The sequence below is a fragment of the Sceloporus occidentalis genome, unplaced genomic scaffold (assembly GCF_023333645.1).
Source record: "Sceloporus occidentalis isolate IW3139 unplaced genomic scaffold, rSceOcc1.0.p SCAF_33, whole genome shotgun sequence".
NCBI classification, from domain to species: Eukaryota; Metazoa; Chordata; class Lepidosauria; order Squamata; family Phrynosomatidae; genus Sceloporus; species Sceloporus occidentalis.
In genome coordinates, this window is record NW_028317013.1 from 834967 (window position 1) to 850685 (window position 15719).

The 15719-nt window shown below is 40.7% G+C and overlaps 1 protein-coding gene across 1 annotated transcript; it reads left to right on the top strand.

Moving 5' to 3' along the window:
• The first annotated feature begins 2021 nt into the window (after positions 1-2021).
• LOC149298308 (serine/arginine-rich splicing factor 3-like) lies at positions 2022-5919 on the top strand. Its single transcript, XM_089487557.1, has 5 exons — positions 2022-2227; positions 2412-2546; positions 4681-4719; positions 5609-5695; positions 5892-5919. The coding sequence occupies exons 1-5, from the start codon at positions 2022-2024 to the stop codon at positions 5917-5919; spliced, it is 495 nt and encodes a 164-aa protein (XP_089343683.1).
• The last annotated feature ends 9800 nt before the right edge of the window (positions 5920-15719 follow it).

Below are 15719 nucleotides of genomic sequence, written 5' to 3' on the forward strand. Positions count from 1 at the left end.
GCCTGTGTAATGGCCACTCGTATTTTTTTTTATACCGGCTCATCTCATGTTACGGTACCCCCCCCGGGTCTTCATCGTCTTATCTATAATCTAATATGGAAGACTGCGATATTATTTAAGCTAATCAGTGCAAATCACACGTCATATTAATGCATCATATCGTGACGAGCGTTCTACACTTATCGAGCGATCCAACGCGGTTTTTATTTTAGACTGCAGTTTTCATCCGGTTGCACGGATGGGCTCCACCGACCAATTTTAGCAAGTACTTGATGAATTCGGCTTTTGTTGCAGATCTATCAAGCATCCCAAGGCAGGTTATACATTGTAGGGCAGGAACGAAACAATGTTTTCACCATTCTGCAGCGATTTACGGGGATACGTTACGTTGCTACCATAGATATTGCACTGAGCGACACTCGCATTTCTGTAGTTCGCTATGGTAAAAATGTTGAACTAAGAAATATAATTTTATTAGTCGGGTAACACGAGCAGGTTTTTTCCCCCCTATATGGGGACCATACGGGGCCTAGAGTGCTAGACATATTTATCTCCAAACTGGACCTGTACTAATATTAGTATTTGCTTTATATAGCGCCATCGTACTCTGTAGCGCTGTACAATGAGTAGACAGGGCATAAGTATATAATATAACAACTTGGCTTGCAGAAAAAGGTGAGGAGGGCCCTGCTTTAACAAGCTTCTAATCTAGATACTAAATGTATAAAACATGCATGCACCATTATGGGTGTAACATGCATTGTGAATTTCCTAAGTGTTTGCACTGTTTTTAAGCCGTGTATGTATGTATATGTATATATATATATATCTTGGCATCAATCATTTGTAGTTCTAATGCATAGTAATTATCTAGGGCAAATGGATTCTTAAAGGGGCAATAAACTGTCCTTTGCAGCCCCTCTATGAATGCATGTTAGAGTACTCTGGATACTTTAATACGCATTCATCAATGCAGGGGGGAAAAAGGACTGGCTACTTCAAGCTGGTGTGGTGCCTGCGCTAGGCCCACCGGTGCTGGAGTTGTCCCATAAGTATTACATGCCGGGAGATGTTTGGCTGAACGTAACTCCCATAAGCAAGAGGCCTAGGGGAAGGAGGAAATGTGTTGGCAAGAGACACCATAACAATTTAAAGGGACCACCCATGTGGTTATATCCATCTATACATTCAGCACTTGGATATATGTGTGAATGTGAAAGAATACAGCCCTCAACTTTTGTTTTTTTAAATGCATGGGATCTGATGCGTTTTACTCCGTGTAAGTCGATGCAGGCGTTAATTTGTTAATTAGTAACTAGTAAATGTGATATGTCTAATTTAATGCTTCCCCTGAATGCGCTTCCTGTTTCAGTAGAGGCAATCAAGAAGCATACTTCCTGCAGGTGTTCAATTGCATCTTTATTGAGGCCGCCAGATGCAGCAGCCAATCGCACGAATGCTGTGAACACCTGATTTTTCTTATTGGATACATTTGGCGCACTGCTCAACGCGCAAAAAAAAAAAAATTCTGCACGAACGCTTCAGGCTTTTACTAACAGCAGGGGAGGCGTGAAATGAGACTGAACTCCAGTAACTAAAGCATCAAGGGCCATGCAGAATACAAACAAATGAGCATTCAATTTGTAAACGGGTCTGGGGTGTTCCAAATGTTTGCTCGGTTATTTGGCGCTTGTCCAGATACAAGGTGGGTGGGCTGAAAAACCCCCCTACGTAGGTGCATTTTTGTGAAAATGAGTGTCCAATTGGCATCTCTTGAGGTTCCGGTTCCGCTATGCAAATTACCAAGGAATATACAAACCACAATGCTTTTAAATCTACAGAACGCTAATAATGTTAATTTGGGGGTGGATGCTTATTTTTTTTTCTCATGCTTTAAGGTTAGGGCACAGCTAAGTGTTTTTTCTGTTTTGTTTTTTTTTTTTTAATTATTGGCAGTTTCCTTGATATTCAGAAGTGTTGTGAAGGCATAGTTGACATGTAACTTTGTTTCTCTGACAGCCATGCATCGTGACTCCTGTCCGTTAGACTGTAAAGTCTATGTTGGAAACCTTGGAAACAACGGCAACAAAACTGAACTAGAACGCGCTTTTGGTTATTATGGACCCCTGCGAAGCGTGTGGGTTGCTAGGAACCCCCCTGGCTTTGCGTTTGTCGAGTTTGAAGATCCCAGAGATGCAGCTGATGCGGTTAGGGAACTAGATGGAAGGTAACTTTAATTTATTGATTCCTTTAGGGCGTTCCCAAGGTATTGCAAGAAAAAAGCCTTTTAATATACATTTTACACTATAGGCATGTAACTTCCAAAAATAGCCTAGAACAAAGGAGGTTATACCATTATGTGTTTATCTTGGTCTCGATAGTCACTTTATATTTACATGTTAAATTTGCAGGACGTTATGTGGGTGTCGAGTTCGTGTAGAATTATCTAATGGAGAGAAAAGGAGTAGAAATCGTGGACCTCCTCCATCATGGAACAGACGTCCCAGGGATGATTATCGAAGGAGAAGTCCGGCACCTAGGCGCAGGTATGATTCACTAGGCGCTAACAAGATAATTGTTTTAAGTCATCCCTAATTGCCGTAATATGCATAAACTTGATAAGAGGCATTACATTGACATGTAAACTTACAGCAGGCCTAATTTTACTTGAGAACAGCTTGTGCCTTTCTTTATCCCACACTGAAAGATGACTATTACCATTGTTCTGGAGGGGGTTCTAGTTTTCACAGTATAAAGTAAACACTTTACCCCTGTTGGGGGTAAGTAATTTTTATTTAATCATCTTTTTTACAGTTCACATGGCTTGATTTTGATGATATCTTAAACCCTCATCAGAACAGCCTAGGTTAAGTGTAGTTTTTGTAAGCTGATTGCATTCCTAGTTTATCTGCTGCAGAGGTGGCAAAGGTGCCTGCACCCTAAAGCAAGATTTTTCTTTTCAGAGCTAAGATTCACTCCATTTTGTCTTAGCGTGTCTTGTGTGCCTGGTTTAACACAATTTGACTTGATTGTATGACACATTGCACCAGTTTCTATTGACACGTTTACCTCATTTGTCTAATTTAGACTTCTCATGTGTCGGTTGAAGCTAGTCTTGACAGGTATACTTTAGATATACCATTGCATAGCTTTGTGTGTGTTGCACTTGGGGTTGGAATCTCTCACTACACTGCTAACCCATAGCAAAGGTAGCACACACAAACTCTACCATCTTCTATGCATTCTGACTAGTGAACGCTAGTGTACATCTTCCAGCCCCTTATTGTGTCTTCAGGTACATCCTCATTAGTTGCACAGTACTTATTCACGTAAAGAATTGGGGCATTTTGCCCTGAGGGTAACTCTTCCCATATAGACTCTAAAGCTAAGATTTCACATGTATGAATAGGAAGCCTTTCTTGATTTCATAAAGTGTCTATTGTGTGCAATGACTCTCCATTCATTGTAGACCCTAAAGGAATTGTAGATAATAGATGGTTGTACTGATGGCTTGTTTTATTTTTATTTTATTTTTTTTGTGTGTGCCTTTGGTCCATCTAATAAAAATGAAACCTGTTACAGAGTCACCATCATGTCTCTTCTCACCACCCTCTGGGTCTACATTAGCCAGTCAACTAGCCCTTTCAGCGTCATGTGACCAGCGCGCCCCATTCAGCTTGGCTGGTGTCGTATCACATGACCCAGGCATGGCCAGTCATCAGGTTGCACCGCCCTTTGGTTTCCGAGCATGCTGTCCACTCAGCCTTCCTCCTCTCCAACCTTAACCAAATCTCGGCAACAGCCCTCCTTCAGCGCCCACACATTCCCGGCCTATCCGCACGGCTGTTAACTTTGACAAAATGTCTTCACAACAACTGCAGCACCAGCCTTCGGCTAACCAAAAAAAAAGCAGGAAAAATCCACAACATCCCCCTTCGCAAACCATCTAAATCCAACGCAACACCTGGCAAAACCTTTTCAACAAATTCTACTTGGCCATCTGTGCGGCATCCTCGCCATTTCTAGCTTGTTGAAACCCCAAAAACTAGTAAGTTTTTTCCTGCTTATATAGTTTACTGCTGGTTTACAATGAGACTTAAGCAGCTTTATAAAGGTCAATTTTTCTTTCTTCTATAAACAATCAAAAGGCTGGCTGTGCATAAGAAAAAAGGTGACATAAGGATTTTTAAGGGTGATAGAAATCTTTTTGTTTGCATCCAGGGCCATACAAAAGAGCTGTACACATGCTCAGTTTTCATCTCTATGTGTATCCTCTCTGATACAGAGGATATTTCACATTTTGCCCTAAAAAATTCTGGTTAAAAGGGTTTTTTTCTTTTAAATAAGGGTTTTTTTTTCCCCATTATCATGATGGCCTCCAGGCTTGCATGACTTAAAGATTTCTCAAAGCCAGTATATATTCACGAGTGGTGTTGAGGTTTATGGCGGTAACTATCCACAGCTCTCAAGTGCCAACTGGGGGTCACTAGCTGAAGTGAATTCCTGCCTGTTGTCATCTTCAGTTTCTCTCCCAGTACTTCTAGGTGCTAGCGTTGCACCAGTCCGTATTTTACATAGGTACCAATTCCATGGGTCCCACAGTGAGCAGATGGCGGGTTTCCCTTGTAGTGTATTAGCTGCAAGGCTGAACTGCCTTTTTTTTGTATTTCTTTGTTCTAGATCTCCGAGGAGGAGGAGCTTTTCTCGTAGCCGTAGCAGGTAAGGCTGTTTGGTAGTTCTAACTTCTGTTTGTCTGTTCCTTCAGCCTAATATGAATAAGCATGGCTATTCCAGTTGTAAACCATAGTACACATTTCCCCATAACATCAATTTGTGTAGTAGGATAGGAAATCCCAACCGTCACTAGGCAAACCTGTAATGACTAGATGGGAAATCTCAGAGCAGTGACTACCTGGCTCACAGGGTTTTTTAATGCCTTTTTACTACAGTATAGCCCTTGACATTCTGAAACATGCTACAAACAATTTTGTGGGCTCGAATTCTTCTGTTGGTGTTGGAAAGTGCTACCTTTTAAATGTTCCTCCTTCGCTTACTGAAACCTGAAAGCATTGGTTCTCAATAGCTCTCCCAACAGCAAGTATGGTGTGATGATGGCATGCATGTGATTTCTTGCTGCTGCTACTATCATTGATTAGAATGAGTTCTACTGAGCAGATCAAGAAGCATACCGTGGTGCCACATTTGCATGCTGTAAACTGTCCTGTAGTCCATGCAAAATATATTCTAATATGCATTTAACATGGAAATAGCACTAGATGACCCCCCAAAAAATTGATGCTAACCATTTCGTTAGTACTATACCATGCAAAGGGAAGGTGAGAGAAGCATTCATGGGCACCTGCATTTTATTAAATGTAGGGCATAAATGCTTTGGCCCACCCAGCAGGATTCTTGTATACTTGTTTTGTAAACGCCAAGAAACCTTTTCCACCTCTGCATAAGGTTGAAATTTAGTGCATGAGTGCGACTATCACAGCATCATAAGTAGACTACATATATATTTATTTATATTATACATTTTTTCCAGCTTAATTCAGTAGCTTGAAACTAATGTTGTGATGTTAATTATATTGGCACTTTTTTGCAGGTCTCTTTCTAGAGAGCGTAGGAGAGAAAGATCACTGTCTAGGGAGAGGAACCATAAGCCATCTCGGTCATTTTCTCGATCAAGAAGGTAATTATCAGATCTTAATTTTTGGTGTCTATGTACTGCATGTTTTCCATGACTATACTAAAATGTGTCATGGGAATATCCATACCTACCTGTGTCCATTGGTGCAAATCCAAACTTTTAACACTCAATTACACCAGTTGTGTTAACTTTAACGTTTGCGTTCAGCAACTCACTTTTTTTTTTCTCTCCTTTACAGTCGCTCAAGGTCAAATGAGAGGAAATAAGTCTTCCTTTGGTGTACAGACCATGACATTGGAAAGATTTGTTTTTGAAATACCCTATGCTTTTTAAGACTTTTTTTTTTTTTTTTTTTAATACTATATATTTTTTTGTCGTAACTTGTGATGGAGTTATGTGATTCTGTAGAGGGTCTGGGCAGATAAGCTGCATAATAGTTAACTTGTTTCACCCCTGAGTAAAATAATGTTTAATGGCCAGAGCAATGGGGGGACTTTAGGCTTTTTCCTCTTCCCCCTGACACTTAACATTTAAATTGTCCCAGCCAACTTAATGTTTAACATCTTGCGGTTAGTATTGGTTTGTGGAATTAGTTTGCCCCAATATCTTCCCTTTAATCTCCTTAGAAATAGGTCTGTACAACTATGCATGTTTAGACCACTGCAGAATTTCAACTATAAAGCTGTTAGCCCTGCTCAATACTTTGTAGAAATCCCTTTTTATAAAGACAAGGTTTTAGTGCACCTTAAATTGCACCACATTCTTGTTTTGGAATTTTACAGTGCACAACTGAAATGTTTAAGTTGTAAATGTGTTTTTTTTTTTGTGTGTGTACAACCTTTTTAAACCTGTGACATCTATGATTTTGGGATTAAAGTTTGGTAAAAAAAAGAGTGCAATTTTCTGGTCAATACTAGTAGTTTATATTGAGCAATGTTATGTCTAATTTACCATAAAATGTGTACCCCCTTCCTTCATACATTTCTCCCATTCTGTTGTGGATTGTCAGACATATATTTGCTAGCAACTTGTCACTGAGGCACAAACATGCGTCCGTTGGATGTTTGTAGAATAAAAAGCATCCTCTGAAACTTTTCAAACTGATGTTGGCTTCTAGTGTTTTTAAAAGTTAATTTAACTGTTTGAATGCTATAGCAGTTTTTAGTTGTATGTCTAGCAGGCTTTCTTTCTTTCCCAGTGAGACTGGAGACGGTTCTTGTAGATTTAACAACCTAGTTATAGGGAAGCCATGGTTTCCACATGTCTTTTGCCCCTTTACTCACTCCCACCTCTTTTATTTCGATCACAAGGCATTCAGCGACACCGAACTCCCACCCCAGGATGTGCCGTGACCGTTCCACTGCGAGTGGTTTTTGCCACTCGCAAGATGGTGGCATCCTTTAATGGAGTTGAAGAGTTCTTAGGAGGGTCTCTCTAGACCCTCCTAGGAATCTAGCTCCACTTGCAGGTTGAATACAGCCATTCAAGTTAATGGAGTCCAGCTTTCTAATCACAATGGGATTAGTAAAAGTAAATACTTAAAAAAAAAAAAAAAAAAGTAAAATGTAAGAATTTCTCACTGATGTCACCATCAGGGGAACCTTCAAGTTTCAAAGTTTTTATGAGCAAGTCCTCAAATTAGTGCTTTAGCTTAATACTGGCATGATAAATGCCCATGGGGTCTACTCAAGAAAAAAAAATGGCATAGATTGAATTGGCCGGGTTCAACAATGTCCCAATTAACAAAGGGGGAAGGATGACCACATGTCTAAAAGTTGAAAAATGTACACGTCCCAAATGAGGCCTTTCAGCCCCCTCCCCCAAAACCATGTTGTGTGACAGCGACTTATACCAGGAGCTGTAAATTCATACCTAAAGTACGTGTGGGGGAAAAATCCACACAAAAAATACTACTGCAAACTGAAAAAATGCTGGTGGTAAAATGTGTGCATGCAAAGAGTTAAAAATACCAGTGTTTGAAATACCCTGGGGTGTCTAGTTCTCAAATATATAGTTTTATAGGGCACACTGAAATGGCCAAGCTCAGATGTACCAAATGTGGCCCTTTTGCCCCCAAACAGCCAGGCAAACCCATTCATGTGGGGTATCACTGTACGCGGGAGATGTTGTTTGACGCATTTGAAATACCCTGGGGTGTCTAGTCTTCAAAAATATGATTTGATGGGGTAAATTGCATTGGCCGGCTTCAAAGATACCGGAAATATCACATGGAAGGGAAGAATTACCAGGTTTGGGGAAAAAAATGGTTTTGAAATGGCAAAATGTTACTTGTACTTATTACCCCATAAAAAAAAGTGTGGTATTTCTAAACTCAGGATGAATAGTATAAACTATTTAGCAGGTTTTTTCCATTAGCTTTTATAGATGAGTAAAAGTCTGAATTTTTTTTTTTATCGTAAATGATACAATCAAAACAATGACATCTAAAGAAAGATTTGTGTGGGTTCAGTAAATGGGGGGAAAAAACTACAGCTAAACACAAGCCATTGTCACAAAGGGGTTAACGGCCGATGCCAGTTATGTTGAGGCTATGGTTGATGCCTACCATACAGCCAGTATCAATACTGCAGTGCATAAAGCTTTGCAGGGTGGTTTGGAGAAGCTATAGCATTCATTATTGATGCAAAGGACTGTAGTAGACATTTTTCCATTTTGATGCAATCATTTATTTTAGGTCTTAGTTTTTGAATTGAAAAGAAATTTAGACCAAACCTAGTTTGTGGACAACACAAAATTGTTTATAAATATTGATGACAGGCAATTTCTGAGTAGGGTTACTCATTTTTATCTTAATATTTGCCAGCTGGTACAAAGTGAGCCAGGCTAAGGTATGCAGGTGTCTCTCCAATCATCATATGAACCAAAAGCTATGTGCACATCACAGTGCCTCGGGGGAATTGGCATCGTTGGTGCCAACAGCAAACACACAGAAGCAGCTGAAGCAAAGGGTGCTGTGATATCTTGACTTTCTCTAAATGCGTAAGTAAATCCAAGAGACAGGTGGGACAGGAACAACCAATGCACCAACCTTCTCTACTTTGGAGCTTTCCATGCAATGGGGCATGCCAAAGCAGCAGTAAAATAAACATTTTTGATTGCTTTGCCAACTCATCGCTGTTGAAGGTGCTTCTCCGTGGCAGGTGCTTTACGGCCCTCTCGCGCCACCTTTAGCAGGACTGTAGTGCCCTTCTTTTACCAGTCTTGTGTCTAGGGCTGCAACTAACGATTATTTTAATAATCGATTAGTTGGCCGATTATTTTTTCGATTAATCGGATAAAAAAATGCAATTTTTTTTAATTTAAAATAATGTAATAAAAAATTTACAATTTACACTTTCATCTCTTTATTGTAATTGCCTCTCTCTATTCACCTTATTTTACTGACATAATAAAAGCTACAAGAACCCAAACACAGTGTTTCTTAAACTAGGTTTTAATACAAAGTTATTAGTAAATATTAATTCATATGTTAACTATTTTTCATATTTAATAAAAACTGAGAAAAAAGCCTTGTTTATATTTTCTTTTATTTACCAAACTGCCCCCAGTTATGCACATCTGACCCCCAGCTTGCCACTGTGCCCCCATATATGCCTTATACCTCCTATATGCCAGAGATTCCACTGTGCCCCCCGATATGCCACTGTGCCCGATATGCCTTATACTCTATATGCTAGTGATATGCAACTGAGCCCCCTGATATACCTTTTACCCCCAGATATGTCTTATGCCTCCCTGATATGCCTAATATCGATATGCCTTATACCCCCTATATGCCTTATAACTTCCAATATGCCACTCGCCCCCATTTATGCCTTATACCTCCCTATATGCCACTGTGCACCCTGATATGCCACTCCGCCCCCCATAAATGCCCTGCACCACCCTGAAATTCATTATACTCCACTTTGCCTCCTCCCCCCTCCCATACACCATTCTGGATCCTCCCCCTCCCATACACCACTTTGCCTCCTCCCCCCTCCCATACACCATTCTGGCCCCTCCCCCTCCCATACACCACTTTGCCTCCTCCCCCCTCCTATACACCACTCTGCCTCCTCCCCCCTCCTATACACCACTCTGCCTCCTCCCCCTCCCATACTCCACTCTGCCTCCTCCCCCCTCCCATACACCACTCTGCCTCCTGTCAGCAACGGAGGTTCACAAGACACCAGGGAGCCGGGTAGAGAGGCAGAGTGGTGTATGGGAGGGGGGAGAGAAACGGAAGTGAGAAACCGGCCGACAGTGAGGGGAATCCAGGTCCCCTGCAGCGTTGCGGGGGATCTGGATTCTAGTGTTATAATCCGATCTCTGTTTGAGGTCAGATTATATAAGGAGAGGAGTTTTTCAGAGCATTTGCTCTGAAAAAACCTCTTTTTATAATCGATAAAAATCGATTCGACTAATCGATAATGAAAATCGTCAACTATTTTAATTATCGATTATAATCGATTTTATCGATTAGTTGTTTCAGCCCTACTTGTGTCTTGTTATTTAAGATCAAGCTGTCCAGGGCAGCAGGACAAACCACTCACTTCACCTATGATACGGAGCACCACTGATGGCACACGAGTGGCCACCCAAATATTTGGAGGACAGTATCACTGTCATGGGGTGACAGGAGGGGTGGAAGCGCGGTATGGTTAGAGATGTTTCCTACCCTGTACTGATGTTATGGATGAGCAGCTTACATCCACTTATATTTTGGCAGCTCTTAGGAAGATGCTCATGCGGTGGATTGGATCGCAGGAGAGTGGCGGTAATGGATGGAGGCAGCAAACATGGTAAAAGCAGTTAGAGATGGGACCTTATGGGTTTGCGGCACATATGCTACACCTGGGTGAAATGGGCAGCTATTCCAGCTGACGGGGAAGTCCCTTTCACTCCACTGTGAATGCAAACCAGCACCTGAGGGAGATGATAGACCTACCACACCAGTGTCAGGAAGTAATTACCCACTGAAACTCCACACTGGAAGTGATGGAGCAAATCTTAGAGCAGCAATGACCTTAATGTCCTCTGAGCAGAACATTGGGGTGCCCAGCCCATTGGGAAGACGTCAATGGGCATTAATGGGCAGGTGGTGGCAGTCCTGAAGCCATTCAAGGATGTGACTAAAATGTAAAGCCTTGTTTTTGCAGCTTTATATGAATCGCAAAATTAGCAAAAATTTCAATGCAAATCTCAATGCAAAGTCTACTTTATATTAAAAAAAAATTTTGTTATACTTTTTAACTTATTTGAATAATAAGATTGCAGCATTTTGGTATAACTCCCTTTAATCCCAAAGCTAAATACAGACAATCATGGTATTTATGTGCTCAAGATATTGAACTCAACAGTAATGGCCAAAAATGTCTAATATAAACTCCTTAACCAGTGACCAGTGACATGCGTGGCACGTAATGTCATTAAACAGGCTTACAAAGCAATCTAAGATCACTTTCTTCACTTTAAACGCTTTTGCTGTAATGCTTCGATTTTAAGGCACTCAGCAACACCGAGATAGGCAGCAAGGACCCCGTGTGGCCCCTCCCCTGGTCATTAGCATCCGCCATACCGTATGACGATTTTAAAGAGCTTAGGAGGCAATTAACTAAACATCGAAAACCCACCCCAGGGCTCCAGAGAGCAGTCACAAGCGCCACTGCGAGAGATTTTTCCTCTCGCAAGATGTCTCCCCAGACCCTGCTGAGAACTTTGTGCTCCACCTGCAGGTTGAATAACCAGGTACTGCATTCAACCATGCAAGTCAATGGAGCCCAGCTTTACTACTCACAATGTAATTCGTAAAATATGAAAAAAATAAAATAAAAGTGGTTAAATTGGTTAAATAAAAAAATAAAAATGTAACATTTAAAAATAATTATGCAGTGATGTCACCATCGGAAAAACCAACCATTTCCAACAAAGTATAAAAACAGCCAAAAATATATATATAAGTTTATTTTTATGAGCAAGGGCTAAAGTTAGCACTGTATATTCCAAAAACTCCTGACATGGAAAGCATTGAAATACTAGCATTTTAAATACTCAAGGGGTGTCTACTATAAATAAAATGTATGGTTTGATCAGGTAAATTGAAGTGGCTGGTGTCACTTTTCAGGCTCCCGATGCCGCCGGGAGGAGGACCGGCCGCGGTTCACGAACGCCGGCCATTCGGTCCTCTGCCCGCGCACATGTGTTATTAGCGGGAGGAGGGTTGGCCGCGGGTCCCGGAAAACCATCTCCCCGGGCAGCGGACAACCCTCCGCCAGAGGTACACGACGATCTGGGGAATTGGTCCATTCCCCAGATCGTCGTCCCAGGAAGGGGAGAACCAGCTCAGGGAACAGCAGTTCCCGGAGCTTAAGTTCTTACCTGTCCTCCGGATGTCGGTCTGCCTCTCTGGCACGCTGCGTGCTTCTGGGGAAGTGATGGACGGCCGGGGGGCGTGGTTTTGGTTATTGTCGGGGAGGGGCTTGTGAAGTGGCGCTGGATTTAAAAAGCCGGTTGTGCTTCTCACAGGCACCCTGTTGTGGTCCTTACAGTTATTGTATTGCTGCTCTTGCTGTCCCTTATTGTGTTTTGACCCTTGCTTGCCTGACATTCCTTTGCTCCACGTTTTGGTACCATTGCCTGTGACTTCTGTTTACCGAACCGGCTCGTCTGACTACCCGCTTAGTGAATCTGACCCCTGGCTCGTCTGACTACCTGTATCGTGTACCTGACCCCTGGCTCGTCTGACTACCTGCATCATGTAACTGTTGGGAGGTATCTCACTGTTGGGATCATCTAAGTCCTGGACTACTGTTGCCGGGAGCTCCTCTCTCAGCAGCAGTAGCTTGGGCAGAAGAACTTCTGCGGTGAGGACCTCCCTCAGAGACCAGCATAATAGCGACAGCCGGGTTCAAAGATGTCAAAATGCGAAGAAAAAAAGCGCACCTCCCAAATGTGGCCTTTTAGCCCTTAACCAACCAGACAAACCCACACATGGGTAGTATCACTGTATTCAGATGTTGCTGAACACATATTGGGGTGTTGTTTGGCAGTTACATATACCAAGGGCTGTAAATTCACGCCTGATCACTGTTTTGAGCTACTGTAAATTCATACCTAAAGTGTACAATGTGTGTGAAAAAACACACAAAAAAATTACCACCACAAATTTTGACAAAGGCTGGTGGTAGTGTATGTAAAGAGTTAAAATGCCACCATTTGAAATACCTTGGGTGTTTAGGTTTCAAAAACATATGGTTTGATATGGTTTCAAAGATGTCCCAAATAGGGCATGGGGCAGAAGGACCAGATGTCAAATTTCCAAGTTGAAAAATACACACTTCTCAAATGTGGCATTTTACCTCCCAAACAACCTGACAAACCCATGCATCAGTATACTCAGGAGATGTTGCTGAACACAAATCGGGTTTTTGTTCGACAGTGACGTATACTAGGATAAATGCATACCTGAAGTACAATGTTTAAGGGAAAAAAACAACAACAAAGTCTAGTGGTAGAATTCGTGAAGGAAAAAAGTTAAAATACCAGCATTTTAAATACCTTGGGTTGTCTAGTTTTCAAAAATATAGAAATTGATGGGTAAAATTGAATTGGCCAGCTTCAAAGATGGCCCAATTAGGACATGGGGCAGAAGGACCAGATGTCAAAACTTCAAGTTGAAAACATAAATTGTGCATGTCCTAAATGTGGCCTTTTAGTCCCCAAATAACCTGACTAATCCATGCGCTGTACTCAGGAGATGTCGGTAAACACATATTGGGGCGTTGTTTAACAGTGCCATATACTACGAGCTGTAAATGTATACCTGAATTACAATTTGTGTGATTAAAAACACAAAATAAATTACTAAGGCTGGTAGTAGAATAAGTGAATCGAAATGAATACAGCATTTTAAATACCTTGGGGTGTCTAGTTTTCAAAAATATATGGTTTGATGGGGTAAGTTGCATTGGCCTGCTTCAATGATGTCCCAAATAGCACATAGAGCAGAATGACCACAAATATGGTTTTGAAATAGCAAAAACACTACTTAGCAAAAAAACCCAACATATTAACATTCTAAACTCAGGACAAACAGAATCTATTTAGCAGGTTTTTGTATTAGCTTTTGTAGATGAGTAAAAGATTTTTCAAATAAAAGTGAGAAAAAGTGCTTTTTTAAAAAAAAATCAGCATATATATTTTTTTATTTTATAGAAAATTAGATGATATGATCAAAATATGAAATTATTGTGTGAGTACACTAAATGAGAGAGAAGAAAATTACAGCTAAACACGAGCACCCCAAAAGTGTTAAAACAGCCTTGTTCACAAAGGTTTAAAAAAACCCAGCCTGGTCATTAACCCCTTCAGTCCCCTATGGACGTACCGAGACGTCCAAAAAACACCTAGTAAAAAACCCCTATGGACGTACCACAGTGTGATCGGTGCAGGGGAGTGAGAAACCATGTCTCCCACTCCCCCTCCCGTCCTGAAACAGAAAAGCTGGGGAAAAAAACGGTTAGTCATTTAAAAAATAATATTAAAAAAATCAATAAAAAAATGATATAAATAATAATAAAAAATAATAATGTGAGCTGTGATGTCATTGTGACATCACTGGCATGTTCAGGAGGTCCCTAAGAGGACCTCTAACCATTTGTGTGTAAAAAAATATATATAAAAAATGCAAAAAAAAATAAAAAAAGAATAAAATAATTTTTAAAAAATATATATATAAAAAAGATAATACAAAATTTTTTTTAAAACCTTACATCTAGCCAGTAAAACCCTCCTGCCCCCGTTCACAACCCCCAAACCCGTTAAGCCATAGGCATAAAAATTATACAAAAAATGTACACCTTATAGTATGCTCCCTGGTGCTGGGAAAGTATGGAAAATCTATATAAATCAGGTATTTCTGAAATCAGGACACCTGAATTGATAAACTTGGAGGGGATTTTACATCACTTTACCTAAATTTGTGAGGATTCAGAGGGAAAATTAAAAAAAAAAATGTTTTTTTCTAATTTTCGCTAGTTTTTACTAAATTTCTCATTCTAAATTTTCAGCTAATCATCCAACTATGGTATCAAAAGAAAGCTCTATCTCTCCTTTAAAAAACAATATATAGTTTACATGGGTACACTATTCACAGGAAAAGAGAATCATCTCTGAACCGACATAGCGCAAAAATGGCAAAATTGCTCCAGGCTTTGAGGTACCAAAAACCCCTGGGATTGAAGGGGTTAAGGGGTTAATCAAGTCTGTCTTCTACCTTCAGTACCTCTTCCCACTCCTGTATCCAGGACTTCACATGTGCTGTACCACTTCTCCAGAATTCCCTTCCCCATTCTGTCAGACTTTCCCCCTCGAACAAAGCTCTCTGAAAACCCACCTTTCTCAAAAGGCATACAACCTTTCCAACTAACACTCAGCCAGCATCCTAATCAAGCCATCTAAATTACCAACAGCAGACAGTTTTTGTTTTTTGTTTAGTTTGCTTACAAACATATTTCAGAAGAAGTACACCTTTTTATCCTCTAGGGGGCAATATTGTTTTTTTGTAGGTTTTCATTTAGTGGAGCTATTATTTGCATATTGTCTCTAGATGGCAGTAAAATGCCACTTGTTTTGATGTGAAGCAATGCATAATTTTAGTGGCATATTATGCTAATTACCATGCGAAGCTGAGGCAAGATTTAATTCATTTTGATACTCATTCAGAAGTTTTTGTGGCGGTAGATAAATGGAACAGCCTCCAAGCAGAAGTGGTAGAGGCTAACGAGGGAATTAAAACATGCATGGGATAGACATAAAGCTACAGTGAAACTAAGACAAGACCCAGGACTGATTAATGCCTGAGTCATTACATTAGGGAAAACAGGTAGTCTAGATGGGCCGAATGGTATTGATCTGTGGTAGTGAATCCTGAACGCTGCAAGTACCGTATTTGCTCGATTATAAGACGAGGTTTTTTCCAGAAAAAAACTTCTGAAAAACCGACCTCGTCTTATAATCGAGGTCGTCTTGTAATCAGGCCTCAGATCATCCCCCACGATACCTC